General features: G+C 49.4%; 3 protein-coding genes across 6 annotated transcripts in view; 1 reads left to right on the plus strand and 2 right to left on the minus strand.

The window, feature by feature from the left end:
- The window catches only part of MARK2 (microtubule affinity regulating kinase 2), a 190,332-nt gene extending 177,038 nt beyond the window's left edge, over window positions 1-13,294 (minus strand). The window contains exons 1-7 of one of the 2 annotated variants that reach the window (XM_087880895.1): window positions 13,229-13,264; window positions 11,248-11,314; window positions 6,514-6,711; window positions 5,314-5,583; window positions 5,093-5,194; window positions 1,973-2,068; window positions 352-471 (exon numbers count right to left, since the gene is read on the minus strand). The gene's annotated coding sequence lies outside the window, so the exon portion shown is untranslated. Of the gene's footprint in view, window positions 1-351; window positions 472-1,972; window positions 2,069-5,092; window positions 5,195-5,313; window positions 5,584-6,513; window positions 6,712-11,247; window positions 11,315-13,228 lie in introns of both variants that reach the window. The other variant, XM_087880894.1, reaches the window with a different exon arrangement.
- Window positions 1-13,663, minus strand: part of SPINDOC (spindlin interactor and repressor of chromatin binding) — a 28,744-nt gene extending 15,081 nt beyond the window's left edge. Inside the window, exons 1-7 of one of the 2 annotated variants that reach the window (XM_034426177.3) lie at window positions 13,229-13,552; window positions 11,248-11,314; window positions 6,514-6,711; window positions 5,314-5,583; window positions 5,093-5,194; window positions 1,973-2,068; window positions 352-471 (exon numbers count right to left, since the gene is read on the minus strand). In XM_034426177.3, the coding sequence (XP_034282068.2) occupies window positions 352-471; window positions 1,973-2,068; window positions 5,093-5,194; window positions 5,314-5,583; window positions 6,514-6,711; window positions 11,248-11,314; window positions 13,229-13,294 (919 nt within the window). In that variant the 5' untranslated portion in view covers window positions 13,295-13,552. Of the gene's footprint in view, window positions 1-351; window positions 472-1,972; window positions 2,069-5,092; window positions 5,195-5,313; window positions 5,584-6,513; window positions 6,712-11,247; window positions 11,315-13,228 lie in introns of both variants that reach the window. The other variant, XM_034426178.3, reaches the window with a different exon arrangement.
- A 1,765-nt stretch (window positions 13,664-15,428) lies between these two features.
- Window positions 15,429-27,479, plus strand: ZFTA (zinc finger translocation associated). 2 transcript variants are annotated; one of them, XM_034426175.3, is made up of 5 exons: window positions 15,429-15,980; window positions 18,957-19,436; window positions 21,598-21,981; window positions 24,256-24,678; window positions 26,081-27,479. In XM_034426175.3, the coding sequence occupies exons 1-5, from the start codon at window positions 15,935-15,937 to the stop codon at window positions 26,602-26,604; spliced, it is 1,857 nt and encodes a 618-aa protein (XP_034282066.2). In that variant the 5' UTR covers window positions 15,429-15,934; the 3' UTR covers window positions 26,605-27,479. The 2 variants fall into 2 exon arrangements, with proteins under 2 accessions (XP_034282066.2, XP_034282065.2); XM_034426174.3 differs by having other exon boundaries at window positions 15,886-15,980; window positions 21,595-21,981.
- The last annotated feature ends 7 nt before the right edge of the window (window positions 27,480-27,486 follow it).

The following is a 27,486-nucleotide window of genomic DNA, read 5'->3' on the forward strand; positions in this document are numbered from 1 at the left end:
AGCAGAGTGATGGCAGGAGGGGGGAAAAAAAATCACGAAAAAACGGGATAAAACTTTGCAGAGCTAAGAAAACAATTCTCTAAATGGGAGCCAGGAACAGCCATTCCGACTAAACAATCTCTTTTTAACGTTTAAAAAAAAACCCCACCAAAACAATTTTCCATGCCAGGACTGCCGAGATATCAGGGCCAGATACTGGATATTGCTGAGTGACCTTGGTCTGGTACAGCTGTTTATAGATTAAAAAAAAAACACCTTTGTGATCTGTGCCAAGCCTGGAATTGCGCCAATATTTCCAGAGTCTTCAGAAAAAAAAAACAGATTTGCACTGCTTTTTGAGTTTCCACCCACCTGGCTGAGAACGGCAGTACAGCTTCAGGGTGAATCCAGCGGGAAAGGAGCCGTCCGTGAAAATCCGGATTTCAGCCGGAGCTGACCCGGGAAGTCCGCATTCCGACAGCCACTCCTTTCCTAGAAAACAAAACGAGTGTGAAAAATTAAAAACGCGTTTATTACGATTCTCACACATCTAATTTTTTTTACTACCGGTTCTGTGGGCGTGGCTTATTTTGTGGGTGTGGCTTGATGATCATGTGACAATTCTTCAGGATTTAGCAGAGGTACTGGTCTACCAGGCTTTTAACTGCTTGCAGAGTACCGATCTACTCATTTTGTTTTTGGAGGCACTGGTCATATCATCGCCGCTACCGGCTCGGCCGAACCGGGAGGAACCCACCACTGATCTAAAGCCGACGGAAGTCCTTTAAGAGTGGAAGGGCTGCTAATGATGCTAGCCCAGCCTACTTGATGGGAGTTACAGCTAGTCAGGTAGACTTACAAGTGAGTTCGTTTAGCGACCGTTCGAAGTTACGACCCTGGAAAAAGTGACTTACGGAGACGTTTTTCACACTTAACGACCGTTGCGGCATCCCCATGGTCCTGGGATCAAAAATTCAGAGGCGTGGCAGCTGACTCGTATTTACGACGGTGACATGCTCCCCTTTTGCGACCTTCTGACCAGCAAAGTCAATGGGGGAAGCCGGATTCACTTAACAACCTTGTGACTTAACTTCACCACTGCCGTGATTCGCTTAACAACGGTGGCAGGGAAGGTCGTAACATGGGGAAAAACGTACTTAACGAATGTTTCCCTTAGCAACAGAAATGTTGGGCTCAATTGTGGGTCGTAAATCGAGGATTACCTGTACTTAATCCGAAATGGCAGGATGTAAATCTAATCAACACAGATTTTATTTGTTAGTTGTTTTATTCCAGGACTTTTAACTAGACAACTCTTTTGAGTATTTCTAATTGTACTGGACTTTGACTGTAATAAATAATCAATAAAATAATAAGCCGGATGAGCTCTCCCACTGCTCTAATCCGTAAAAGTTACAATTTTATTCAAGCCGATTACATTTCCAAGCCACATAAAAAATCAATGGACATTTTCATGGCTTCCTCCAGAATCTTGAGGACTAGAAACACCCACAGACAGGGAGCCTCAAAGATGCTTTTTCAGGAGGCAACTGGACTTGTCTTGTTTTTTCTTTTGAAGATGCTTCCCTTCTCATCCAAGCTTCTTCAGCTCTGACAGGATAGTGGGGAATGGAAGGTAGGGAGCTGGCTCTTCGGCTTTGAAACGGAGACGAGCAGCGCCCCCTAGAGTCAGGAACGACTAGCACGTATGTGCGAGGGGAAGCTTTACCTTTACCTATAGAATCAAAATCCCCCAAAACTTGGCCAGCTTTCAAGCTTCCCTTTGTCTTCATAAGGGCTAGAAACTTGACTTTTGGAGGCCGGAGGAAGATATCCTGAATTTGTTGAACAAATTGCTTTTTTTTTTTTTTTTGCCATTAAAACGGAGCTCAGCACACAAAGGTGGGGGGGGGGAGACGACGGGGGACAGAGAAGAAGAGAAAAATCAGAAAGCGACACTCAACAACTGGTTCAGAGGCAACCAAGTGTTTACCTGCAGCCTCCATGGGCTCCTGGCCCCTCGATTCCTTGGCGGGCGTCCTCTGTCGAACCGAAAGTCGCCGTTCGGCTTCTAAATGCAACCCCTCTGCTGCGAAGAGAAAAAAAGGCGAGAAAAGCACAGGAGTTCAATTGTGGGTCTCGAATGGCGTTGTGCAGCTTTGTGGTGAGGACAGGAAAGATCTGGTTTCTTTTCACGACAAAAGGAAGACAGGGAGCCACAAAAGACACGGTTAAGGAAGGAGGAGCATTAGCGCGGCCACAAAGCACACTGAATATCAAGGCATTTCGGAGGTTTTCGTGACTTGGTTCGGTGCCCCTTTTGCTAAAACCTGGGGTAAAGATTATACAGGTAGCCCTCGACTTACAAAACTGTTCGTTTAATGACATTCGAAGTTACGACGGCACCGGAAAAAGCGATTTGTGACTGGTTTTTCACACGACCATCGGGGCACCCCCTCTGGGTCAGGTGATCGAAATTTGGACTCGCATTTATGACCGCTGCAGTGTTCCCGGGGTCACGTGAGACCCTTTTGCGAACTTCCGACAAGCCAAGTCCGTGCGGAAACCAAGATTCACTTAACAACCCCGTTGCTAACGTCCCAACTGCCGGGATCCGTTTAACAACGGTGGCAAGAAAGGTCATGAAACGGGGGCGGAACTCACTTACAACAAATGTCTCGTCTTATGTGACAGAAGTCTGGGGGTTCAATTGTGGTCGTTAAGTCAAGGAGTACGTGCCCTTGTGCGAGCTGTCAAAAGGAAGCAGGATGGAGGTCTTTTGGAAAAGGGCAGGATTTGCCTAATATCGTGTTTCCCCTAAAATAAGACCCTGTCTTACATTTTTTTTGAACCCTGAAATGAACGCTTGGCCTTATTGCCATGCGCTCAAAAGCCCGATTGGGCTTATTATCAGGGGAATGTCTTATTTTGGGGGAAACAGGGTACTCTACTCTACTCTACTCTACTCTACTCTACTGCACTCCACTCTCCACTCCACTCTCCACTCCACTCCAATTTCCTGACAGTGAGAACAATTAATCCGTGGAACAACCTGCCTGCAAAAGTTGTGAATGCTCCAGCACTGGAAGTTTTTAAGAAGAGGCTGGACAACCATTTGTCTGAAGTGGTGTAGGGCTTCCTGCCTACGCAGGGGGTTGGACTAGAAGACCTCCAAGGTCCCTTCCAATTCTATTCTATTCTATTCTATTCTATTCTATTCTATTCTATTCTATTCTATTCTATTCTATTCTATTCTTCTCTACACTACACTACACTACACTACACTACACTGTACTCCACTCTACACTCCACTCCATTTTCTATTCCATTCCATTCCATTCCATTCCATTCCATTCCATTCCATTCCATTCCATTCCATTCCATTCCATTCTCTATTCTATTCTATTCTATTCTATTCTATTCTATTCTATTCTATTCTATTCTATTCTATTCTATTCTATTCCTATTCCTATTCCTATTCCTAATTCCACTCCACTGCACTCCACTCCACTCCCCACTCCACTCCACCATGTTTCCCCGAAAATAAGACCCTGTCTTACATTTTTTTTGAACCCTGAAAAAAACACTTGGCCTTATTGCCATGCGCTCAAAAGCCTGATTGGGCTTATTATCAGGGGAATGTCTTATTTTGGGGGAAACAGGGTAGGTTTTTTTGGGGGGGGGGCTTCGTTCATACATCTGTAGTCTTTTGGGGAAGAGTTGAGTAACTGTGTTACTCAACAGATGCGGTGATTTACTGAACAGGACCCAGATTGTTAGGGGGCAATATGCTATTTAGTATACTGTCTTTGGTGTAAGCCGCCCAGAGTCCTCGGAGAGTGGGCGGCATAGAAATATGACTAATAAAATAAGAATAAAATAAAATAAAAACAATTGTGCTAAGGACGGTCGTCAGAATGGGGCGAAACTCCCTTAACCATTGTCTCGCTTAGCTCAATTGTGGCTTGTAAATCTAGGATTACCTGCAGGGGTTCACATCTTGCACCAACCTATCTAGGGAAGAAGCAGCTGGAGGGAAGTTGGGTGAACTACGGCGGGCGAACTACAGCTCCCAGAAGCCCCCGGAGAGCTTAGCCTGCAGCAAAGGACGCTGGGATATATCCCCGAGGAGGAGCCTTAGACAGGTCCCGCTTTTGACAGATATATTTTGAGATCAGCTCAGGGGTTAAGGAACCTTTGCAGCCATTACGCAGGGAGGAATTTTGCCAGCTTGCCACAAAAACACACTCACAAACATGGATTCCCGGCAAAGCGTGATTGCTCTGTGGGCGCAGCCAGTTTGAAAAACACTCACTTCCCAGGTGACAAGACTTGGAGACGGGGCCGTGTTTAAGGAACACCAGCAGTCCTTGACTTACGACATTCGTTGGGAGGTACAACAGCGTTGGGGAAAAAAAAAAGAAGAAGAGAGACTCACACCTACAACCCTCACCCGTGGGGGCCGTTTGTGACCTTCCCAGCCAGCTTTCGACGAGCAAATTCGATGGAGGCGGGTGGAGGTTTTAACTAGATTCGCTTAATGACCGAATGAAAACCCTTAACGAAAGCAGTGATTTTGCCAAAAAAACAACAACAACTGGGCACGACTTCGTTTGAACGACTAAACAACCCCCTTGCTTAAGCAGCGGAAATCTTAGTCCCAACTGTGGTCACAAGTCAAGGACCGCTGGGGGTCCAGTGGAGGCCCGGGGTGGTGGTGGTCTGAAAAGGATGGTCTAGGCCAAGGGTGCCAAACTCAAGGCCCGGGGGGGCTGGATCCGACCCGAAGGGCCCTGGAAACAGCAAAGGACCGACCCGCGGTGCCTCTGCCAGCGAAAACGGGACTCCGTTTTTGCTGGCCGAGGAATGCAGGAAGCTGGTGTGGCCGAAAACGGGGCCCGTGGGGGCACGTGTGGCCCACCAAGCTCCATTTTCGCCACCAGAGTGTTCGGGAAGCCACAGGCACCGCCGACACAAGGGACGTCAAACTGGCCACGCCCCCCCGCCCTCCCCCGAGGTCGAACACGACCGTGATGTGGCCCACCATGAAACTGAGTCGGACACCCCTGCTCTAGGCGTCTCCTGGCATCTCTGTGCCCTCCCTAGCACTCACCGCGCCGTGCTTGGACGGGCCTGCGCTTCCGCCTCACGGGCTGTTCCTCCGTATCAAGGAGGACTTCGATCTCGGCAGGCTGCTTGTTCTCGCCGGGACCGCCTGGGGTGGGGAAGGGCCAGAAAGGGAATCAGAAGCTGCCAGGTGCAGCGCCAGGCACCCGGTTGGCCGTTCCGATCCGCGAGGGTGACGCAACGACAACAGAGAAGGGAGATGCTTACCTGCAGGCGGCGAATCTACGGCGGGCAGCACAACCCCTTCGCTCCAGCCTTCCAGGATGTTGCGTTTCTCCTCCAGGGTGAAGTCCAGCGAGTGGGCGTGTTGCTGCAGGATGTGCTGGCGGGCCGCCGCGGGGCCGGAAGTGGCCAAGATGCCACCGCACACCATGCACACCAGCCGGCCATCGTCCGGATCGTCGGCTACCAAGTATTCCTGCTTCCAGGAGATGCCGAGCTCATCCTGGCCGGCAGACTCTGAAAATGGATATTGTCCTGCGGAGGGAAAAAAAATGGGGTTCTCATTGAAAAGGAACCGCAAACTCACACCTAGAGAAAGTTCTAGAAATCAAGGTTGTTTCCCTAAGCATTAGAAGATCCTCTGATGTGCCTCAGACAGCATGAAAGTTAGGTCTATGGTGAAAACCAGGAGACGGTGAGTTCTAGTTCCACCATAGGCATGAAAGCTGGCTGGGTGGCTTTGGGCCAATCACCAGGAGACGGTGAGTTCTAGTTCCCCCATAGGCATGAAAGCCGGCTGGGTGACTTTGGGCCAATCACCAGGAGACGGTGAGTTCTAGTTCCACTATAGGCATGAAAGCCAGCTGGGTGACTTTGGGCCAATCACCAGAAGATGGTGAGTTCTAGTTCTACCATAGGCATGAAAGCCGGCTGGGTGACTTTGGGCCAATCACCAGGAGACTGGGAGTTCTAGTTCCACCTTAAGCCATGAAAGCTGGCTGGGTGACTTTGATCAAGTCCCTCTTTCAGCCCAGCCCACCTCACAGGGTTGTTGTGGGCAAAAGGGGGAGGAAGAAGGAGTTTTATGTATGGTTGCCACCTTGAGTTACTTACTTCCATACTCTACTTCAGTAATAAAGGTGGAACATGAACAAAGAAGCCAAAACAGCAGCCTTACCAAGAACATTTTGACTCCCAACGCCTGTAATGTTTCTTCTGGCCAAAGAATTACGACGCCCGCTGGCGCTTCACAACCTTGCCCTAAATCCTAAACTTGTCTCTCGCTTTGGATCGAGACCTCTCGCTTCCCTTTCTTAAAATCTCCGGGTGCTTATATAATTGTCGTCCCAACGCCTTGTCTCTGCCCAGGGCTCTGGACACCCCTCTGCGGGGTTGTGTTTCCTACTGCTTCCCCAGTGTCAGCCATGCCATGCCCCCTGCTGGTGAAAAAAAACCGTGCCCCACCTTTGTCCGCGGGGTTTACGAGGCCTCCGTCCGGCTTCCCCGAGGGACGGCGGAGGAATCGATAATCGGCAGCCATCTTCTCCTTCTCCCTGAAGCGCGAGATGGCCGAAGAGACCTCAGTGTAGTCCGTCAAGGGGGTCTCTGCCTTCAGCGCCATGAGAGATCTGGAGGCGGCAAAGCGGGCGCCCCAAACCCCGACTGTGGAAGAGACGGAAACAATATCACTCGCCGTACAGGTAGAAGTACCGGTAGTTGACTTACAATAATTTGTTTAGCGACCACTTGGAAGTTACAACGGCGCTGAGAAAAGTGACTTATGAACGTTTTTCACACTCATGACCATTGTGGCATCCCCGAGGAAAATTCAGACGCTTGGCCACTGACTCATATTTATGACGGGGGTCACTTTTGCGACCTTCTGACGAGCAAAGTTTTCATCCCTTGAGACTTTCAATAAGAGATTGGACTGCCATCTGTCAGAAATGGTGTAGGGCAGGGGTCTGCAACCTTAAACACTCCAAAAAGCTATTTGGACCCATTTCCCACAGAAAAGAAAACACCGGGAGCCACAAAAACCCTTCCCGTGCCTGACTATTTCTCGAGCGGCCACAAAACTAGCATATGTAGTTGAATTAAACGTTCTGTTTTCTTCTGAAACTTTTCTTTTCTTAGATTTATCCATGGTTGGCCTACCGGGAATTGAAAAGCTCAATAAATCGCGTGCCGGCGGGTGTCGCACATTGGCGGTGGTGATGGATATTTTGAGTGACAGGGAGCCGCAGCAGAGGGGTGAAAGAGCCACATGCGGCTCCAGAGCCGCAGGTTGCTGACCCCTGTTGTAGAGTCTCCTGCTTGGGCGGGGGGTTGGACTAGATGACCTACAAGGTCCCTTCCAACTCCTTTAAGATCAATGGGGGAAGCCCAATTCGCTTAACATCCATGCGGCTAACTCGACAACGGCAGTGATTCATTTAACGACTGTGGCAAGAAAGCCTGCAAACTGGGGCAAAACTCAACTCGACTGTCTTGCTTGGCAACAAGGTATACACCTTTCTATACAGGCAGTCCTCGACTTACAACAGTTCATTTAGTGACCGCTCCAAGCCGCGAAGGCCTTGAAAAAAAAGGTGACCTAGGTCCGTTTTTCGAACTTAACGGCCGTTGCAGCACCGTCATAAAGACGAATCGGTCGCCAAGCGGCCGGATTTTTGATCACGTGGCCAGGGGAATGCTGCAACGGTTGTTTTAAGTCTGAAAAAAGAGTCGCAAGTCACAGGGCCGTTTTAACTTCGCTGAATGGTCCCTAAACGAGGACCGCCTGTATACAGGGGAGGCTTAGGCAGAGAAACAAACCACGGGCAGATTTCCCTTGCAGGTTTTACGACAAACCACCCAGCAGCTTAACTATGAAAGAGAAGCAGCTCGTCCATCATGGTTTAGCTGGATCCAGGCTGTTCTTAAAACTCAGCGTCCGATTAACAAAACCACAATCAATGCATTATCAAACAGCTGAAGTTCTTCTCAAAAAACATCAAGAGGTTTAACGCACTCATATCGCGGCTTGCTGCTGCCAAGGTCCCAAGATTTGGTCGTTTTAACACACACAAAGTGGAGAGGCTTTCAAAATAGACAAAGCAGGTTTAAGACTGAATCAAGGTCTGTCCATAGCGACCAAGGACTTCTGGAGTCTCTTAGGATAACATCTGTACATTTAGTTTTAGATAACAGTGTCTGTCTTAACCACACACAAGAGGCCGGACCAGATCATCCAATTCCAAGTTTATTGTAAATCTACGTTAGCGTGATCTTGCAAATTTAGGGAGGGATCTCCCTTGAGCTTCCTGCTCTGCCTGTTATCCAGCTGAGGCCTCTTATCTGACCGTTCCCTACAAAGCAGCATCCTTTTTATCCAATTCCTAAGGTCATTACCAAAACCATAACATCTGGCTATCTACCGGCATGTATTCAAAAAAGCAGGCATTAAATAGATCTGCCTTCCCCCCCCCCCCAATCTAGGCGTTTGTCATAGATGTTGGGCTTTAATTGCCCTTAAAGATACCATCTTTAATTGCCATTTATGCCATTATTGCTATTTATGCCATTAAAGAAGGAGGAGGGAGGGGGGGGTAGGTGTCTCTTAACTTAGCCACTTTAAGGCTTGTGGACTTCAAGTCCCCAGATTTCCCCAACCAGCATGGTGGCATTCTGGGAGTTGAAGTCCACAAGTCTTAAATCACACGACCCCAGGACACTGCAGCCGTCATAAATACGAACCGGTGGCCAAGCCGCATGAATTTCGTTCCACGTGACGTGATGGGAGATGCTGCAACAAGTCGTTAAGTGTGAAAAAGGGTGGCGAGTTACTTTTTTTCCCAGCACCGTTGCAACTTCGGTCGTTAAATGAATGGCTGTAAATCGAGGACTATTGGTATTTAAATGTGGGAAACTAAAGAGGGGGAAGATCAAGGCGAGAAGAGAATCAGGGTCTAACAAAAAAAAAAAAAACCAACAACAACCTTGCAGTGTGTTTTTGAAAGGAGCTACCGATTTCTGCTTCCCCCCCACCCTCCCTTTTGCATTCCTCAACTTCAAAGGTTGGTGTTTTACTCTGAAAAGACAGAGGCGGCCTTGTGTTTTGAGCACGGAAACTAAAAAAGGAGAAAAATCTTAGGAGCAAATGGAGTGAAACGGAACCTGTAATATACAAGATGAGAGGCTGGGGGTGTGGGGGAGAGCCCAAGTGTATATTTATTTAGTTATTCAATTAATTTATACAGCTGCCCATCTCAACAACTCCTCCCCAAGCTGTGCATTGTTGCTTTTTTTCATGTAAGAGGTTCGGAAGGAATGCGAGGGCAGTGCTGTTAACTAGAATGGAAACTGGAGAGAGAGAGAGGGAAGGAGAGAAAGAGAGGGAGAGAAAGAAAGAAAGAGAAAAAGGGGGAAGAGAGAGAGAGAGAAATGGGGGGGAGAGAAAGAGAGAGAGAAAACAAGCAAGAGAAAGAGAGAAAGGGGAAAGAGAAAGAGAAAAAGAGCAAGAGAAAGTGCAAGAGAGAGCGAAAGAAAGCAAGAAAGAATGAAAGAAAGAGGGAAAGAAAGAAAGAGAGGGAGGGAGAAAGAGCAAGAGAGAGAAAGAGAGGGAAAGAAAGAGAGGGAAAGAGAGAGAGTGAAAGAAAAAGGGGGAAGAGAGAAAGAGAGCAAGAGAGAGAAAACAAGAAAGAATGAAAGAGGGAAAGAGAAAGAAAGAGAGAGCAAGAGAGACAAAACAAGAAAGAGAGGGAAAGAAAGAGGAAGAGAGAAAGAAAGAGAAAGAAAAAGGGGGAAGAAAGAAAGAGAAATGGGGGGGAGAGAAAAAGAGAAAAAGAGCAAGAGAGAAAACAAGAAAGAAAGAAAGAATGAAAGAGGGAAAGAGAAAGAGAGAGAGAGAGAGAGAGAGAGAGAGAGAGAGAGAGAGAGAAAGAAAGAAAGAGAACAAGTTCAAAAATATCAACTGTGCTCACAACCCACTAAATCTAAACCACAGTTACAGTGTTCCTCCAAGATGTCACGCTCCAAACAAAGAAACCATTTTTACAGGGTCATCTGAAAGTAGGATCTTGGGTGCGGTGGCCTAGAGGTGGAGCTCTGGCCTCACAATCAGGAGGCTTGCGAGTTCGATCCTAGGAAAAGGCAGGTATTTCTCTCTTCTGGGCACCATGAGAATATATATATATATATATCTGCTGATCAAAACTCCGCCCTGGCGACAGGAAGGGCATCTGGCCAGTAAACATTGTTCTAGCTCCATTCAGTTGCCCAGACTCCACCCCGCAAGGGATTATGGGGTCGTTAAAGAGAAAGATGATGATCTGAAAGTAGGATCTATCATCTACCCAATCCGGGAAGACCTAACTGGGTTAACACAACTCACAAACCATCCACACCTCTTCTTTTAGCTTTCTTTAAGGTACTTGTATTCCTAATCTGCTTTTTAAGGTGCTGTTTTTTGATTGGTTGCACATTTTTTCCCTTCTGGGTAAAGACGGATGCAAAAAAAAAAAAGAGAGAAGAAATTAAGCAGTTCTGCTTTCTCACTTTGCTTGTCACCTTCTTGCCACTTTCTCCCATTACTATCGTTTTCTTGACTTTTTTCTTCTTTTTTACATGTTGAAAGCAGCTCTTTTTTGTTGTTATTTTTGACTTTTCGTCCATTTTGAGCCTTAGCTAAGAGGCTATTTGCTGATATTCTGTTTGAAGCCAATTATATCCCTGCTTTTCTTGGGGAATCCAATTTTTTTTAAAAAAAATAAAAAGTAAAAAAAGAATAATTATAAAGTTCCATTTCTAATCATTGTTTTTCATCTGCAGGATTTTTTTAAAAAAGCATAAATAAAAGCATTCTCCCCTCGAAGGTTAACCATGCAAGGTTAAAAATAACGGAATGCAAAATATTGTGCCTATCGTACGGATCCTAGTTAGATGGCAACACAAATTGTCATGCTTTGGCCTAAATTCAAGTCCAAGTTGGTACAATATGTAATGAAATTTGGAAATAGCCTGTCCTGGTTTTCTTCTAAGGAGCATTTAGTCTAACCAACAATCCTTGAGTTACCAAGAAGTCTCCCAACCAAGCACTAACTAGCTTGACTAACTAAGCTAGTCGCTAATTAGCTTCTGAACGGAGACCTGGTCAGCCAGGTGCCACCACTTTCCAAGACTTTTTTAACAAAAACACCTGAATTTAAATTTTCTTACCTACAACAAAGGCCTCCCTGGATTGTTTGATGAGAAAGATTCGGCTCCAGAAACCACTCAGCACAGACTAAAACAAAGGACATTAAGCAAAATCAGAGAGGGGAAGGAAAAACAAAAGAAAAAGATGATTTAATCAGTTGCCCGCCCCTTGAGGACAAACATTCCTAAAGGGAAGCTTATTTTGTCAATAAAAGCAGAAGAATTTCCCTTTCTGTCTCCGAAGAAGAAACCTTTTTGCTCCAAACACAGCCTCATCTCCCACGTTATTTTAAATTCATTTTTCTCAGTAGACAAAACCTGTTTACACACACACACACACACAACCATTTTTCGGCCCCTGTTTTTCTACTTTCCCTTGCATTCCAAATTAGTGAATCACTAAGTTCACTGCCTGCCCCCCCACCCCGAAAAACACCCACCCACACACCACCAGATAGCGTGTATGTGTGTATGTATGTCTGTGGGTGTATATATAGATATAGATATATATAAAGTGTTTTTTCTGTCAAAGTCTCCCTTTATTTCTTTATCAACAAATATATTTTATATATATACATATATATAATTTGTATATATATGTAAACCAATATATACATATTTGTTTTCTGATATATGTATATCTATATGTGTATATATATATATACATATACATATATATATATATATATACATATTTATATTATACATATATATTTTCTGATATTTTCTATCTATCTATCTATCTATCTATCTATCTATCTATCTATCTAGATAGATAGATAGATAGATAGATAGATAGATATAGATACAGATACCCTGTTTCCCCCAAAATAAGACACCCCCTGATAATAAGCCCAAACGGGCTTTTGAGCACATGGCAATAAGGCCAAGCGCTTATTTCAGGGTTCAAAAAAAATATAAGACAGGATCTTATTTTGGGGAAAACACAGTATCTATCTATCTATCTATCTATCTATCTATCTATCTATCTATCTATCTATCTATCTATCTATCTATCTATCTATCTATCTTTACATCCAATTCTCTCTTATTTTCCTGAGCTCCATTCAGGGGCTTTTAAGGGCCAAGGACCCTTTCAGCTTAGCTTCTCCCTCACCCTCCTAAACATGGGACCACCCCCTTCCTCCCTCTTTGACCCCACCCCTCCCACAAATATTCTTCAGGCTTTCCCCCCCCCACATTTGCCTTTTCTCCCCCCCAAACCACTCCCCCAACCTCCCCCTCCCTTCTTTTCAAAGCCCTTCTCCAGTATCTCCCCTTTGCCCTCCTCCTCCTCTTCCAGAAAACCCACCTGAGAGGTGTGGGGGGGGCTTCCCCACACACATCCCCCTCCCCACGTGGGAATGAGCAGCCCCCCCCACCACTACCCCAAAGCCATGGAAGCTGCTTTATTTGAGTGCCCCCCCACAACCCCCACACCCCAGTTTTCCTCCCTGGTTGCATTTGAATGGAGGGGGGGTGGGGGTGGGAGAAAGACCACCTCCTCAAGGGAACCAGGGAGGGAGGGAGACCCTTCCCCTCTGCCCCCCCAAAAAACCAGGTGATTTGCCCCCTCCCCCTTTTTCTTTTGGCCAAAGAAGCAAATTGGGGAGGGTTTTTTGGGGGGGAGGGGGATGTAGGAGCACTTTTTAAGCTCCCCACCTGCAAATGCGGTGGGGGTGGGGCCCAGAAGAGACCTCAGCCCCTTCCCCATATTTTGGGGGGGGGAATTTTTGCTTTTTAAGGGGGGAGGGGATTAAAAAAGCCTCCCCTTTCCCAAAAGGCTTTTTTGGGGGGGGATTTGGGGGGGGCTACTTCAATCCTTCCCTGCCTCAGGTGAGTCATGGGGGGGTCAATAAGACCCCCCACCCCCTCAGGGGGAGATAGCAGCCCCTCCCCCACACTGAGGGCCTTCCCAGGTTTCCCCCTGCCCCCCCCCAGGCGTTGGGGGGGGCAGGCAAAAGGGGGGGCTGGAGACCCCCCCCATCCCGAGAGCTCCCACCTGGTTGCGCAGCTGCTGGGCCTCCTCGGCGCTTCTGCGGCTGCTGCGGCCCCCGCCGCGCATCATAGAGCATGGCGGCTCCCAGCCCCATAGAGCGTCCACACACACCCCTCCCTCGGCCGGACCACTCCCGCTCCCTTGGCTGCTCTATGGTCCCATTGTCCGAAGGGCCTTCCCTCTCCCCGGGAGAGGTAGCCGGAACTTCCGGAGAGAGAGAGAGAGTGTGTGTGTGTGCGTGAGGTGCCACGTGCCCGTCTAGCCCCCACTCCCTCTCCGCGCCTCTATGGTAGCCGCCCCATGGAAGCGCCGGAGGAGAGGCAGGACATTTCCGGTGTTGACGTCACGTGAGTTCAAAGGAGGAGGAAGGCTGCTCTATTTCGATCTTGGTTCGGGGCCTGGTCCCGCTCCAGCCAATCGCCAGCCGCGCGGCCGCTTTTTTTTTTTTTTTCCTGGCGCAAGGCCAATCGGCGATAAGGGACCGGGTGGAGGGGCGTGGACGAGAGCGGCTTGCAAACAGGCAGGGTCGGCTGCCACCTGTCGGCAAAGCGGCGGAACTGCAAGGGAAAAACCAGTCAAAAGAGAAGCAGAAGAAGCGAAATTGGAGGGGGGTGTGTGTGTCAAAAGTCCCACCTCGAGTCTTTTTTTTAAAATTATTATTATTATTAGAGAAGAAGACCCTCAATCTGGGGAGAGGGGGACAAGGGGAGAGATAAAAACACCACTACCACCACCACAATGCAAGGTCGTATAGAAAGCAAACTTCTCCCGTTTCTACCTGCTTCCAAGTTTGCAGGTAGACTGCTCCTGGACAGGGAGGTTCTGCCCCCCCCAATCGTTCTGCATTTTATTTCCATGCACGATGAGCCAGCTTCCTCCCAGCTGTATCAATGGGGCCAAAGTTAATTCTGGGGAAGGGGGTGGATCAAGAGGGGTCCCTCCCCCCCCCCTCTTTCCCAACTTGGGCTCCTGTTGTTTTGACAGCTGCAAAGCGGTGGAATTTGCCTAGCCATCGAAAGATGAAAGCAACTTCATCTTTGCAGCAGAGATTTAACAAATAAAAGTTGGAAGGGACCTTGCAGGTCATCTAGTCCAACCCCCTGCCTCTATCTAGGATCGAACTCACAACCTCCTGATTGTCAGGCAAGAGCTCCACCTCTGCTCCAGCTCCTTGACGGGGACATTAATGAGCCCCCCCTTCTGTGTCCCCCAGTACATGTGGTCCCCCCCCCCCGGAGGCGGGAGCTTGGGCTGCTGGGTGGGCGGGGGTGTGTGTCCCAGCAACCTCCCTCCATCCCTCTTCACCCTCCCTGGACTTGCAATAGGGGGGCCATCAGCTTCCCCTGGTGACTGTGCATCCATGGGGAGGATGATGGGCCTTGTAGTCCCCCTATCGTTGGAGATGGCTCTTGATCTGCGCTGGGTCTCTCTCTCTCTCTCTCCCGAGAGAGAGACTCCTCCTTTTGAGGGTTTTGGGCACAGGTCTGAACGTGTGTGCAGGCGTCTGGTGGGTAGTACACAGGTGTGTGCCTGGCTAGGTGGTTAAGACACTGAACTTGTCATCAGAAACGAATCCCTAGCGTGGTGAGCAGGGGATTAGACTAGATGACCTCCAAGGTCCCTTCCAACTCTGTTGCTGTTTTTTTTTTGGTCTAAATCCCCCTCTCCGTTCTATCTATTCATGGAAAAGGGGGCAGGGGCCACACATCCTGTCTTTCTTTCTTTCCTTTCTTCCTCCTGTCTTTCTTTCTTCCTTCCTCCTTCCTTCCTTCCTCCTGTCTTTCTTTCTTCCTTCCTTCCTTCCTCCTTCCTTCCTCCTGTCTTTCTTTCTTTTTTCCTTCCTTCCTTCCTTCCTCCTGTCTTCCTTCCTTCCTTCCTTCCTTCATCCTGTCTTTCTTCCTTCCTTCCTTCCTTCCTCCTGTCTTTCTTTTTTCCTTCCTTCCTCCTGTCTTTCTTCCTCCCTTCCTTATTTCTTTCTTTCTTCCCCCCGCCCCCCGGGAAAACCCGATTTGCACTATCTATCTATCTATCTATCTATCTATCTATCTATCTATCTATCTATCTATCTATCTATACAGCGTGCAAAATTAGCACAATCTCTGGCGTGCAAAATAATACAACAATCCACACGCGTGCACGATTTATCAAGGGCAGGAGGGTTCCTCGAGCGTGCAAATAAAATCAACACGATGATGATGATGATGGTTCTTATTGGATTTCTTCCTCCCCCGTCCTCTCTCTCCGCGCCCCCCCACCCCCACCCCCACCCCAGCTTGCAGAAATAGGTCTGCGTCCCCTTTAAATTTACCCAGGAGCCTTGAAAAGGAGCCCCAGGGGCCCCGGGGGGAAAGGTTTCCCCACCCTGGCTAAGCCGGAGCCTGCTTGCTTGCTTGCTTGCTTTCGCTCGGGCCGCAGGCGGAGGGGAGGAAAAAGTGGGGTGGGGGGTGGGAGCAGAGAGAGGGACCCGCTTTGCAAAGCGTGGCTGGAGGGTGGGGGGGTGGGGGAGTCCCGATTGCAATCATCGGGCCCGGATCGATTGCAGAATTATTGCATGATTATTTATTATTATTATTATTATTTTGGGGAATTGCATGCAATTGCAACCGAGGAGGAAGGGGGGGGGGAAGCGATCGTTGCAAAGGGGAGGGGGGGATGGATGTCTAAAAAAAAGAGGGGGGGGAGGAGGACGGAGCGAGCGAAGGGGCAGGCATGGAGCCCCCCCACCTCTCCATCAAACAGGAACCCCTGGATTCAGGTGAGAACAAAAGGGAGCCCTTTGCAAAAAAAAAAAAAAAAAAAGCTCCCCCTCCCCTCTTCTCCTTTTCCAGCCCCCCTCTTCCTCCCCACCGCCCCAGTTTCTCCATCCACACGCCACCTGCTGGCCCTGCTTGCAGAGAAAGTGGCCCCCTCCTCCATTTGCCCCATATCCTCCCTCTTTCTCTCTCTCCCCCCCCCACTTAATCCCTTCACCCCCCCTCCCCTTCCCTTGGAAGAAAGGTGCCCCATTCAAACTGCAAAGAGGAGGGGGAACAGTGTGGGGGGGGGGGAAAGGATGGAGAGGGTGGGAGGAAGGGGAAAGTAGGGGGGGCAGCCCCCTTCCCAAGAAGGGGATGAGGAGAGGGAGAGAAAAGAGGGCAGTGAGACACAACAAGAAGAAGCCACTTAAGTTGCATCCTCTTCCTCCCCGCCCCCCAAGAATCTGATTTGGCTATTTGGGGGGGGTGTTAATCTGGTGCATGGAGGACCCCTTCCTCCTCCTTGGACCCTCTGGAAGGAGGGAAGCCCCCCCTCCACCCTCCTGCTTTTCTGCCCCAGCTCTGGATTTTGCACAAACTTTCGGAGTTGTGCCCGCAGCCCCTTTTCGGGTTGGTCTTCCTGGGCTGTCAAAATGCAGGGTTTGGCCAATTTGGGGGCCAGATGTTTAGGGAGGGGGAGGGGGGGCAGGCAGGAGGATTCCTGGGCAGGAGCCTTTGGGGTTGAGCATCAATTCTGCCCCTTGGGGCTGTGGGGCGAGTTGCCTCCTTCAGTGGGTAGGTGGGCTCACGTGTCATCCCCTGGTTTGATTGTTGTCTTCTAAAAGAAGGAAGGCTCCTTCAACTTTGGAGGGAGATGGAACAGTAAGAGAGTTGGAAGGGACCTTGGAGGTCATCTAGTCCAACCCCGTGCTCACACAGGAGACCTGGACTATAGGGATTCGAACCGCCTGAAAGGCCGATTTTTCTGATCGACGAGGTCTTAGCCACTGAGCCACCTAGTCAGCCACTGGGATATATACACACACAGAAACACACGGACACACAATCTCAATCCCTCGAAACGTGTCCTCTGGGACACAAATACACAACCTCACTCACTCGGAAGATGTCCCCTGGGAGAGATACACACCCGGCAAACAAACCCTGGGAGAGAAGTCCAACCGCACAACGAAGACACGCAAACGGCGTGGAGATGTGTCCACTGGGGGAGAGAGACAACCCACCAACGCCGAGAGAAGAGATCCACCCGCACAACCAACACAAAAACACACACTCCACTCCGAAGAGGTCCAAGGGGAGAGACGCCCGCCCGCCCACCCAGAAACACAACAAACAACAGAAGTGGCTTGGTGGCTAAGACGCTTGGGCTTTGTCGATCAGAAAAGGTCTCGAGCAGTTCGGGGGTTCGAATCCCTAGTGCCAGGCCTCCTGCGCGACGAGGGGGTTGGACTGGATGACCTCCGAGGACCCTTCCAACTCACTCTGAAGGTGGCCAACTGGGAGATACACACCCACACCCCCCCACGCCACAAAGTCACTGACTCATTCTCTGGGCCACAGCTTGGCCTTGGAAATAAGTCTTGGGGCCAAGAAGCATTGGAAAGGAGGGGGAGGGGAGATATTTGGGGAAGGGGATGGGGGGGTTGGTTATCCTGGCAAAGGCCCCTCCTCCTTTGGCTCCTCCGGACTTCTCCCTTCCTCTGTAAAGAATGGATGATTATTGAAGGTAGTCCTCGACTTACGACCCAATGGACGAGTCCCAGTGGCAGTGAAAGTAGTGGCTTAACGATCAGTTCTTCCCTTTACGACCGTCGCAGCATCCCACGGTCACCAAATCACCTGGCTTGGGCATCTGGCAACCAGGATGTCTTTACGACCGAACATCCTGGGGTCCTATGATCAACATGGCTGGTCTAGTGAAGAGAAGGACCAGGGGAGACAGGAGAGCATCTTCCAATATTTGAGGGGCTGCCCCAGAGGGGAGGAAGGGGGTCCAGCTATTTTCCAAAGCACCCGAAGGCCAGACAAGGAATGATGGATGGAAAGTGAACAAGGAGAGATTCAACCTGGAAATAAGGAGAAATTTGCTGAACAATCAACCAATGGAGCAGAAGTTGCCTTCAGACGTTGTGGGAGCTTCATCCCTGGATGAAGAGACTGGACTGCCATCTCTCAGAAATGGTGTAGGGTCTCCTGCTAGGCCGGGGGGTTGGACTAAATGACCTACAAGGCCCCTTCCAACTCTGTTAATCTATAGCTGTGATGGCGACCCTATGGTAGCCATATTGGTGGGCACGTGAGCAGCTGATTTTTGGGCCTTCTGGGCCCACCAAAAGTTTCAGCCTCCAGGGGGTGGAGAAGGCTGTTTTCACCCTCCCCAAACTCCTAGAAAGGCGCTGGAGCCTGGGGAGAGCAAAAAACGGGCCTTCTGGTCCCACCAGAAGTTGACAAATGGGCCGTTTTCAGCCTCCGGGGGGATGGGGAAGGCTGTTTTCGCCCTCCCCAGGCTCCTAGAAAGGCTCTGGAGCCTGGGGAGAGAGAAAAATGGGCACACTGGGCCATCGCGTGCCAGGAGTGGGGGAAGCGTGGGTTGTGCGCGGATGTGGGGGGGCGGGGCGCATAGGATTATGGGTGTGGGCACACGTGCAACCCACCTCCCCACGCTCCTGGCACGCGATGGCAAAAAGGTTAGCCATCACTGATCTGTAGCAATCTATACTCTCTCCCAGCCGGTTTCCTTCAGAGAAGCAAAACTCAGTGGGGGAAACTAGATTTGCAAAATTGAGATTCGTTGGAACGACTGCCGTGACGCGCCGAACCGTGGCCAAAAAAAGGTGACAAAATCAGGCACGGCTCCCTTAGCAACGGCCTTGCTTAACAACGGGAATTCTGCTCCCAATTCTGGTCGTAGGTCGACCAGACAACCTGTTAACGGAGTGAGTAAAACTGAGCCTTTGTATCGTTTATCTCGCCAGGAGATTCCACGTGTCCGGATTCCCAACACAGCGGCGAATCAAGCTCCGGATGTCACTTGAGTCCCGCTGGGAACGGTTTGCTACGCGGGATTACCAAAAAGGACCCCATGTCCCTCTTGGCCGGAGGACGCAAATACTCGGACCATTGCGAAGCCCGTGCTTCCAGGCCTGGTAAAAGCCGGATTCCCGGGCGGGATCACCGGCGGTATTACCATGAGCACTGGCGGGCCGAATACCTGATGGATTTCAACGCGGCCCGGCATGGCATGATCTGCATGGTGTGCGGGAGCTCGCTGGCCACGCTCAAGCTGAGTACCATCAAAAGGCACATCCGGCAAAAGCACGCCTACTCCCTTACCTGGAGCGCCCAGGAGAAGGAGGTCATCATGAACAGTTGGGATGCACACCTGGGCCTGGAGATGGAGGCGGAGGGGGCACGCGAGTCTGCCAAAGGATCCGGTGCGCCCACGGTGGATCACGGTAGGCTGGGCGTCTTTCGGGACAGGATTCTAAATTCAGGTGGGTGGTGGTGTGGCCCGCCAGATTCGGACAGTGAGGAGGTTGGGGAGGAACGTGGGCCAGTCCTGGAGTCTGGGGAAGGCTCTGACGAGCGCTCTGCGTCAGAGGCAGAGAGGGGGCCAAGGCCATCTGACAGTTGCCAGATATAGCCATATGCTCTATCTATCTATCATCTATCTATATCGATCTATCATCTATCTATCTATCTCCATCCATCCATCCATCCATCCATTCATCCTCTCATCTCTCTCTCTACCTATCTATATCTCTCTCATCTATATCTATCTATCTATCATCATCTATCTATATTTATCATCTATCATCTCTATCTGTATCTATCTATCTATCTATCTATCTATCTATCTATCATCTCTACCTATCTATCATCTCTATCTATCTATCTATCTATCTATCTATCTATCTATCTATCTATCTATCTATCTGTATCTATCTATCATCTATCTCCATCCATTCATCCTCTCATCTCTCTCTCTACCTATCTATATCTCTCTCATCTATATCTATCTATCTATATCTATTTATCATCTATCATCTCTATCTGTATCTATCTATCTATCTATCTATCTATCTATCTATCTATCTATCTATCTATCTATCTATCTATCTCTATCATCTATCTGTCTCATCTGTATCTGTATCTATCTACCTATCTATCTCCATCCATCCATCCATCCATCCATCCATCCATCCATCCACTCTCTCTCTCTAGCTATCATCTCTCTTTCATCTCTCTATCTCCTATCTCTATCTCCTATCTCTCGTCTGCTGTCTGTCTGTCTGTCTCTTTTTCTATTTTCTCTCTCTCCATCCATCCATCCCATCATTCTATCATCTAACATCTCCCCCTTCCTCCCTGCCCCTCTCCCTCTATCATATAGCTATCTAAATTATACACAGGCAGACAGACAGTCCATGGTTTCTTGAACAAGCTGTCTTCTTGACGTCCCATTCTTTCATTTTAATTCACTTAAAAGTGTCAGCCACCTTTTCAAGTGATGGTTGTATGACTGCAACGGTAACTTGTAAAAGGGGTGGGGGTGGGGGGCGTAACCTGGATTTCCAGATTTGCTCTGAACGAAGTGAGATGGCAGAATATTTTTATTTTTATTTTCCTACCTATTTCAGTATTTAAAGGCTGATACTGAATATTTGGCAGCATATTCAAAAACAAATATCGAAACAACGGGATTCTTTTTAAAAAATGAAAACAAAAGTTGTGCCCTTAAAGAGTTCAAGGAAGGTTCTAAGTTAGGAAAAAATTGAAAATAAATATAACTCTATAACCTGTCCGGCCGGTTCTGATCTAACTCTTCCTTCGTTTCCTTCTAAGTCAGGAATCTCCAACCTTGGCAACTTTTAAGACTTGTGGACTTCAACTCCCAGAATTCCTCAGCCAGCAAACTCTTGAGTGTTGAAGTCTACAAGTCTTAAAGTTATTTAAAGGTTGGAGACCCCTGTTCTAAGTGGTTCAAACCCCGGCCAACAAGGGGGGTTTCAGCCCTTCCCATTTCACTCCCAGCCGCTCCAGCTCTGTTCCTTTTTCTAAAAAAAAAACAAAAAACCCCAACAACTTTAAATTCTGATTTTCAACGACCGTGCTTTAAAACTGGGATCTTGCTGGCCTGTTGGAGAATGAAAAAAAAAGAGAGATTTGTTTAGTTTAATTTAGTTTATTGTCATTGCACAGGGTGCAACGAAATTAAATGCCGCCTTCAGTGTACATTATAACTATAAAATACCTCCTTTACATTCTATATAATTGAAATTGAAAACCCGATATTGCATTCATATTGCACTATACCGTAGAATTCAGTATGGTTATTGAAGCTGTTTTTCAGCCTATTTGTCCTTGTTTTGATTGCCCTGTACCGTCTGCCAGATGGTAATAGTTCAAAAAAAAAAAAAAAAAAAGGTGCCCAGGATAAGATGCATCTTTAAGGATGTTTTGAACTTTCTTAAGGCAGCGGGAGCTATAAAGCTCTTCCAAAGAGGGGAGGGGGCAACCCATGATCCTCTGGGCAATGACGTTGACCCTCTGGAGTTTCTGCCACTATGCAATGGGCAAACCATACATACTTACTTGTCTTATTCCACACAGCAGAGCTCTCCCTGGACGGAGGCCGCCGGAGATGCCGTGGGCCGGCTCCTCTTCCCTCTCGTGGTGGACGCCGGCCCTCCGGCCTCACCCTGAAATCTTCCTCGGAGGGCGAATCCCAGAGCCTGGAGCAGTATTTGAAGCAATCGTTGCAGAGCTGGTTCCAGTCCGAATTCCTGATGGATTACGACCCCCAGGGCAACCGTCTCTTCTGTATGATGTGCGGCTCCTCCCTGCCCAGTTTGAACCTGGACGACATCAAACGTCACGTGATGGAGGCGCACCCCACTTCTCTCGGCTTCAGCCCTGCCGAGAAGGGGGCTATCTTGGAGGCCTGGAACTCTCGAGAGTTGGTGCTGGGAGCCGAGGGGAGAAACGCAGAGGACGCAGGTGAGAAAGAAGAGAGGGGGAGAGGGAAGAAGAATCCACTCTGGACGAGGGGGTGACATGATAACAGCCTTCCGGTATTTGAGGGGCTGCCCCAAAGAAGAGGGAGTCAAGCTATTCTCCAAAGCTTCTGAAGGCAGGACAAGAGGCAATGGGTGGAAACTAACCAAGGAGAGAAGCAACTTAGAACTAAGGAGAAACTTCCTGACAGGGAGAACAATTAACCCGTGGAACAACTTGCCACCAGAAGTTGTGGATGCTCCATTACTGGAGGTTTTCCAGAAGAGATTGACTGGGATGCTATAGGGCAGTGATGGCGAACCTTTTTGGCACCCAGTGCCGAAAAGGGAGCACATGTGTGCTCGTGCTTCATGTGCATGCACATCTGGGCCGCAGCCTGGAAGAGGAGCTGTCCAGGGTGCATGCGCGTGCCCAAAAATAAACTTCCGGTTCCAGCTACTGAACTTCCTGTTTCAGCTACTGAACTTCCTGTTCCAGCTACTGAACTTCCTGTTTCAGCTACTGAACTTCCGGTTCCAGCTACTGAACTTCCGGTTTCAGCTACTGAACTTCCGGTTTCAGCCAGCTACTCTTCCAGGTTTCTAGCGCGCATGGGGGTGCAACGATTAGCTGGCCAGCGCGCATGCTCACAACAGAAGACCAGTTCTTCCAAGTGCAAAAAGACCAGCCGATCGTGGTGCGCACATGCGCGCCAGAAACCCAAAAGAGGAACGGACGACGCCGTGCGTGCCAGACAACATGGCCCCGCGTGCCACTTCGGGCACGCATGCCATAGGTTCGTCATCGCGGCTATAGGGTCTCCTTGAGCATAAGGTTGGACTATAGAAGACCTCCAAGGTCTCGTCCAGCTCTATTCTGAATTGAAATTAAAATTGAAACCCCCTACGTTTTTTGCACAAAGCCCTTTAAGATCAGTTTTAAAATTAAAAGGAGCAACTATTTTGCGTGGGCCCTTACATGTCTGAATTCACCTGTTGTGCTGAGTTGCATGGGGAGGCATGTGGACCTCGGGGATAGCGAAGGAATGAGCCAATGGGCAAGACGGGGCGCCTAAAAAAGATTTACTGGGAATGGGTGAGAAAGAAACTCAAGGTAACCGCTCCTTGATTTTGTTAGTCCTCAACTTACGGCCCCCAATTTGACCCCCAGAATTTCTGTTGTTAAACGAGACATTTGTGAAGTGAGTTTTGCCCCCATTTTATGACCTTTTTCACCACGGTGGTTCAGCAGTTGTCAGTCACACAGTTAATTAAATTGAACCTGGCTTCCCCCTGGACGTCGCTGGTGAGACGGTCACAAAAGGGGGATCCTGGGACCTCGGGATACTGCAAGCGTCTGAATTTTGAGCGCGTGGCCATGGGGATAACTGCCATGGTCGTAAGTGTGAAAAGGGGCCCTAAGTCGCTTTTCTTCAGTGTGGTTGTAACTTCGGTCACTAAACAGACTCGTAAGTCGAGGACTGTCTACATAAGATGCGACGGAGAGAAGCGGAGAGGCGTGTACGATTGATAATCGGGCCAGTTAGGTTAAGCAACAGCCACTTGGCGGAGATGCTAAGAATGTTCTTTCATTGTGGAAAATGGCAAGATGTTTTAAATTATGGGCCAAATTTATAAATTATTTTAACTTTATTTTTTAACTGTGATGTTTTGTATAGATGTTTTTATGTTGGCTGTTCACCGCCCTGAGTCCGAAAGGAGAAGGGCGGTATAGAAATTTGAATAAAGTAAAGTAAAAGTAAAGTTTCTAATCAGGGAAGGCAGGCAGGGGTGGGCTTCAGAAATTTTAGCAAAGGGTTCCCTGCCTGGTTGCTGGGTGGGCATGGCCATGGTGGGCATGGCCTAGTCAGCCTCCTGCACCATGGCGGGGTGGGGTGTGTGTGGTTTTTTTTGCCCTCCCTGGGCTCCGGAAGCTTTCTTTGAGCCTCCGGGAGGGCGAAAACGGCCTCCCCAGGCACCAGAGGCCCTCTGGAGGCTACAAACAAGCCCATTTCCGGCCTTCCCGAACTTCCGGTAGGCCTGTTTTTCACCCTCCCTGAGCCTCTCCGCACGCTTTGCACTTACCTGCATCCCAAATGGGCCGCGTGGGGACTCCGGGAAGGGGCGGGGTGGGCGGGGCCAGCCAGGAGTGGAATTTGGGGGTTCTCCGAACCGCACAGAATCTTAGCGAACCCCCAGCAGCCCACCCCTGAAGGCAGACCTGAGCAGGGAGCGGGAATGAAATTCATTCTTTTTCTGTTTCTCGTCGCTCATCCAGAAACCGACATGTCTGCCCGGCAGGATCTGAGCACGAAGGAGCTGGATTCTTCGGCTTCCCCTGATCGCCCCACGGCAGAGGAAGGGACGGACGAGGCCGGCCCCTGGGACTCGGAAGGGAGCAGCCCTCGCGTTGCGGCCCGTGGCCGAGACCACCGGCGGTACTTCCAGGAACACTGGAGGGTGGAGTACTTAATGGACTACAACGGGGTGCGCCATGGGCTGGTGTGCATGGTTTGTGGGAGCACCCTGGCCACGCTCAAAATGAGCACCATCAAGAGGCACATCCAGCAGAAGCACCCCGACTCCACGCAACTTAGCCACCAGGTCAAAGCTCTCATCGTGCAGGAGTGGAACCGGAAAGTGGCACGACTGACGGACGCCGACGACTCCCCGCCGGAAACGGATGCGGAGGTAGACCAAGGTGAGGGACGTCTGTATGTGGGTGCTGCACCGGTGTCATGAGGAAGCTGGAACTGCCCTGGCTGGTGTACAGATGATGATGATGATTATGATTATGATTATGATTATGATTATTATTGGAAAAGTGAGGCACCATGACTGTCTTAAGGTAGTATTTCTCAACTGTGGTAAACTTTAAAATTTGAGGACTTCAGGATTCCCCAGTCAGCATGGGTTATAGGTGGATGGGGGATTCTGGGAATTGAAGTCTATCCATCTTGAAGCAGCTGGTTGGAGGATTCTGGGAATTGAAGTCCATCCATCTTGAAGCAGCTGGCTGGGGGATTCTAGGAATTGAAGTCCATCCATTTTGAAGCAGCTGGCTGGGGGATTCTGGGAATTGAAGTCCATCCATCTTGAAGCAGCTGGCTGGGGAATTCTGGGAGTTGAAGTCCACTCATCTTAATTCTGGGAGTTATTTTTATTCTTTCTTTCTTTCTTTCTTTTATTAAATTTTTCTACCGCCCTTCTCCCAAAGGACTCAGGGCGGTGTACAGCCAAAAATAAAACTCACAACTATATGAAAGTTAAAAGACAATTTAAAAATATGAAATAATTTGGCCGAAAGAGCTAAAATTAGAAACCACCCATTAAAATAGCATTTAGGCCAGCCCTGCTTGGTGAAACAATAGCGTTTTGAGGGCGCGGCGAAAGGTGCGAAGGTTGGGGATCCTACGAATCTCCGGGGGCAGCTCATTCCAGAGGGCAGATGCCCCCACAGAGAAGGCTCTCCCCCTGGGGGTCGCCAGTCGACATTGTTTGACCGACGGCACCCTGAGGAATTCCTCTCTGTGGGAGCATACTGGTCAATGGGAGGCTATCGGTGGCAGAAGGCGGTCTCGTAAATACCCGGGTCCTAAGCCATGGAGCGCTTTAAAGATGGCAACCAACACCTTGAATTGCACCCGGAAGACCACCGGGAGCCAGTGCAGCTCGCGCAGGAGCGATGTTATATGGGAGCGTCGAGTCGCTCCCATAATCACCCGCGCGGCTGCATTCTGGACCAGCTAGAGCCTTCGGGTGCTCTTCAAGGGGAGCCCCATGTAGAGAGCGTTACAGTCGTCCAGACGGGAGGTGACGAGGGCATGAGTGACTGTGCGCAAGGAGTCCTGGTCCAGAAAGGGACGCAATTGAAAGACCATTCATCTTAAAGCAGCTGGTTGGGGGATTCTGGGAGTTGAAGTCCACCCATCTTAATTCTGGGAGTTGAAGTCTTAAGACCCCTTAAAATTGGATAAGTTGAGCAACACTGCTCCAAGCTGAACAGGGGATAATCAGGGAGGAGTCCTAGCGTCTGTCCCTTGGCAATAAAAACACAATTATCCCTAACAAGCTCGCCATTGTCTTTTGTTCTCGCTTTCCAGCCGAATCGCGACGTGTTTACAAGCCACCTGCATCTCCAGAGGATTCTCCGGAGGATTGGGCCACCCCTAAGAGGGAGGAAGACACCCCCGGAGCAGACAGGCTGGCCCTGCCCCAGCCGTCTCCAGCGGCTGCCTCCTCCACGCCAGCTGGGACCCTATCTCGGCGGAGTCAGCGCCGAAACTACCAGCCCCGCTGGCGGGTGCAATTCCTGATGGACTACGACGAGCAGAAACACGGTTTGATCTGCATGGTCTGCGGGGGTACGCTGGCCACCCTCAAAGTCAGCACCATCAAACGTCACATCTTCCAAGTGCATCGGTTCTCTCTGGAATACACTGAGCTGGAGAAACAGACAATCCTCGAAGCTTACGGTGAAAACGTGCGAGTCGCCAGGCGCGGCAGGGCGCCGGGTCCAAAGGCGGCCGTTGCAGGCCTCGATTCCGAAACTCAGGATGTTAAGGCCAACGTGGAAGAGGCAGGGAAAATGGCCTTGGGTTACAAACGCTCGGTGTGTGCGGTTTAGCCGAATTGGCTGCGGAACAATTGGGAAAACGGTGAATGAGAAGGTTTCTACTTTCCTCGTGCGTCTTCTGCTGCGGACAGCAGAGAAGGTCGAAATGTTTCTCGGAGAGCTGCGACTGGAACCAACGCTTGCGGAGGCCCCCAAATATTCTTTTCCTTCTTGTCCAGAGAATTTGTTTAATTGCATGTTGTGTTCCAGAAGCAACAATATATATATATTTTTCTTCTCTCCCTGGGCCTCTGGGCTGCAGAGATTTTGAGTTGGAAAACTTGGGGCGCCAGGAGCTTATGGTACATTGAGAGCTGGGGAAAGAAAAAACCAACCAAACCAAACGGGAAAAAAAAATGGAATCGAAAACAAGAGATGGACTTATCTTGAAACTGTAACTGTTGGGGGGGAAAAATAGTCTTGCGAGCCGCTAAAACTTTCACGCATGGCACTCCTTCTCCCGCGACGTTGCTTCAGGAAGGCACTTAATAAGGCTGGTAGATTTTGGTTTCGTTTTTATTTTTTCGAACTCTTGCATTGCGGTATTTAGAGGTACACGCCAGCCCGTGGCAGATCCGCAGGCCGTTACAAGCTTCGGTGGCCAACCAGTTTGGGAAAACGGTAACAGAGTTGGAAGGAACTTGGGAGGTCATCTAGCCCAACCCCCAGCTCACGCAGGAGACCTAAAACCTCCTTGCCTTACCAGAGTTGTCGCTCAGGGTTAGAAAGCAGCTGTTGTAAGCAAGGTGGGGCGTAAGAACCCTTACCTGGAACCCAGGTGGCGTGGAGCCTGGTGCGGACGGGCCCTTCCGCCTTTTTCGATTTTCCTTTTTTTTAAAAAAGAAAAAGAAAAAAAAATGGGGAAGTTGCATGCCACAAAACCCAACAAGGAAT

This window comes from Pantherophis guttatus, chromosome 18 (genome assembly GCF_059756535.1).
Source record: "Pantherophis guttatus breed Tessera chromosome 18, ASM5975653v1, whole genome shotgun sequence".
NCBI classification, from domain to species: Eukaryota; Metazoa; Chordata; class Lepidosauria; order Squamata; family Colubridae; genus Pantherophis; species Pantherophis guttatus.

What these genes read in the sequence shown, in the direction of transcription:
- ZFTA (XM_034426174.3), top strand. Translation starts at nt 15,935, where the DNA reads ATGGAGCCCCCCCACCTCTCCATCAAACAGGAACCCCTGGATTCAG. An exon ending in TGCGCCCACGGTGGATCACG is followed by an intron (nt 19,437 to 21,594) that starts GTAGGCTGGGCG and finishes TATTCCACACAG; the next exon opens with CAGAGCTCTCCCTGGACGGA. An exon ending in GGATGCGGAGGTAGACCAAG is followed by an intron (nt 24,679 to 26,080) that starts GTGAGGGACGTC and finishes CTCGCTTTCCAG; the next exon opens with CCGAATCGCGACGTGTTTAC.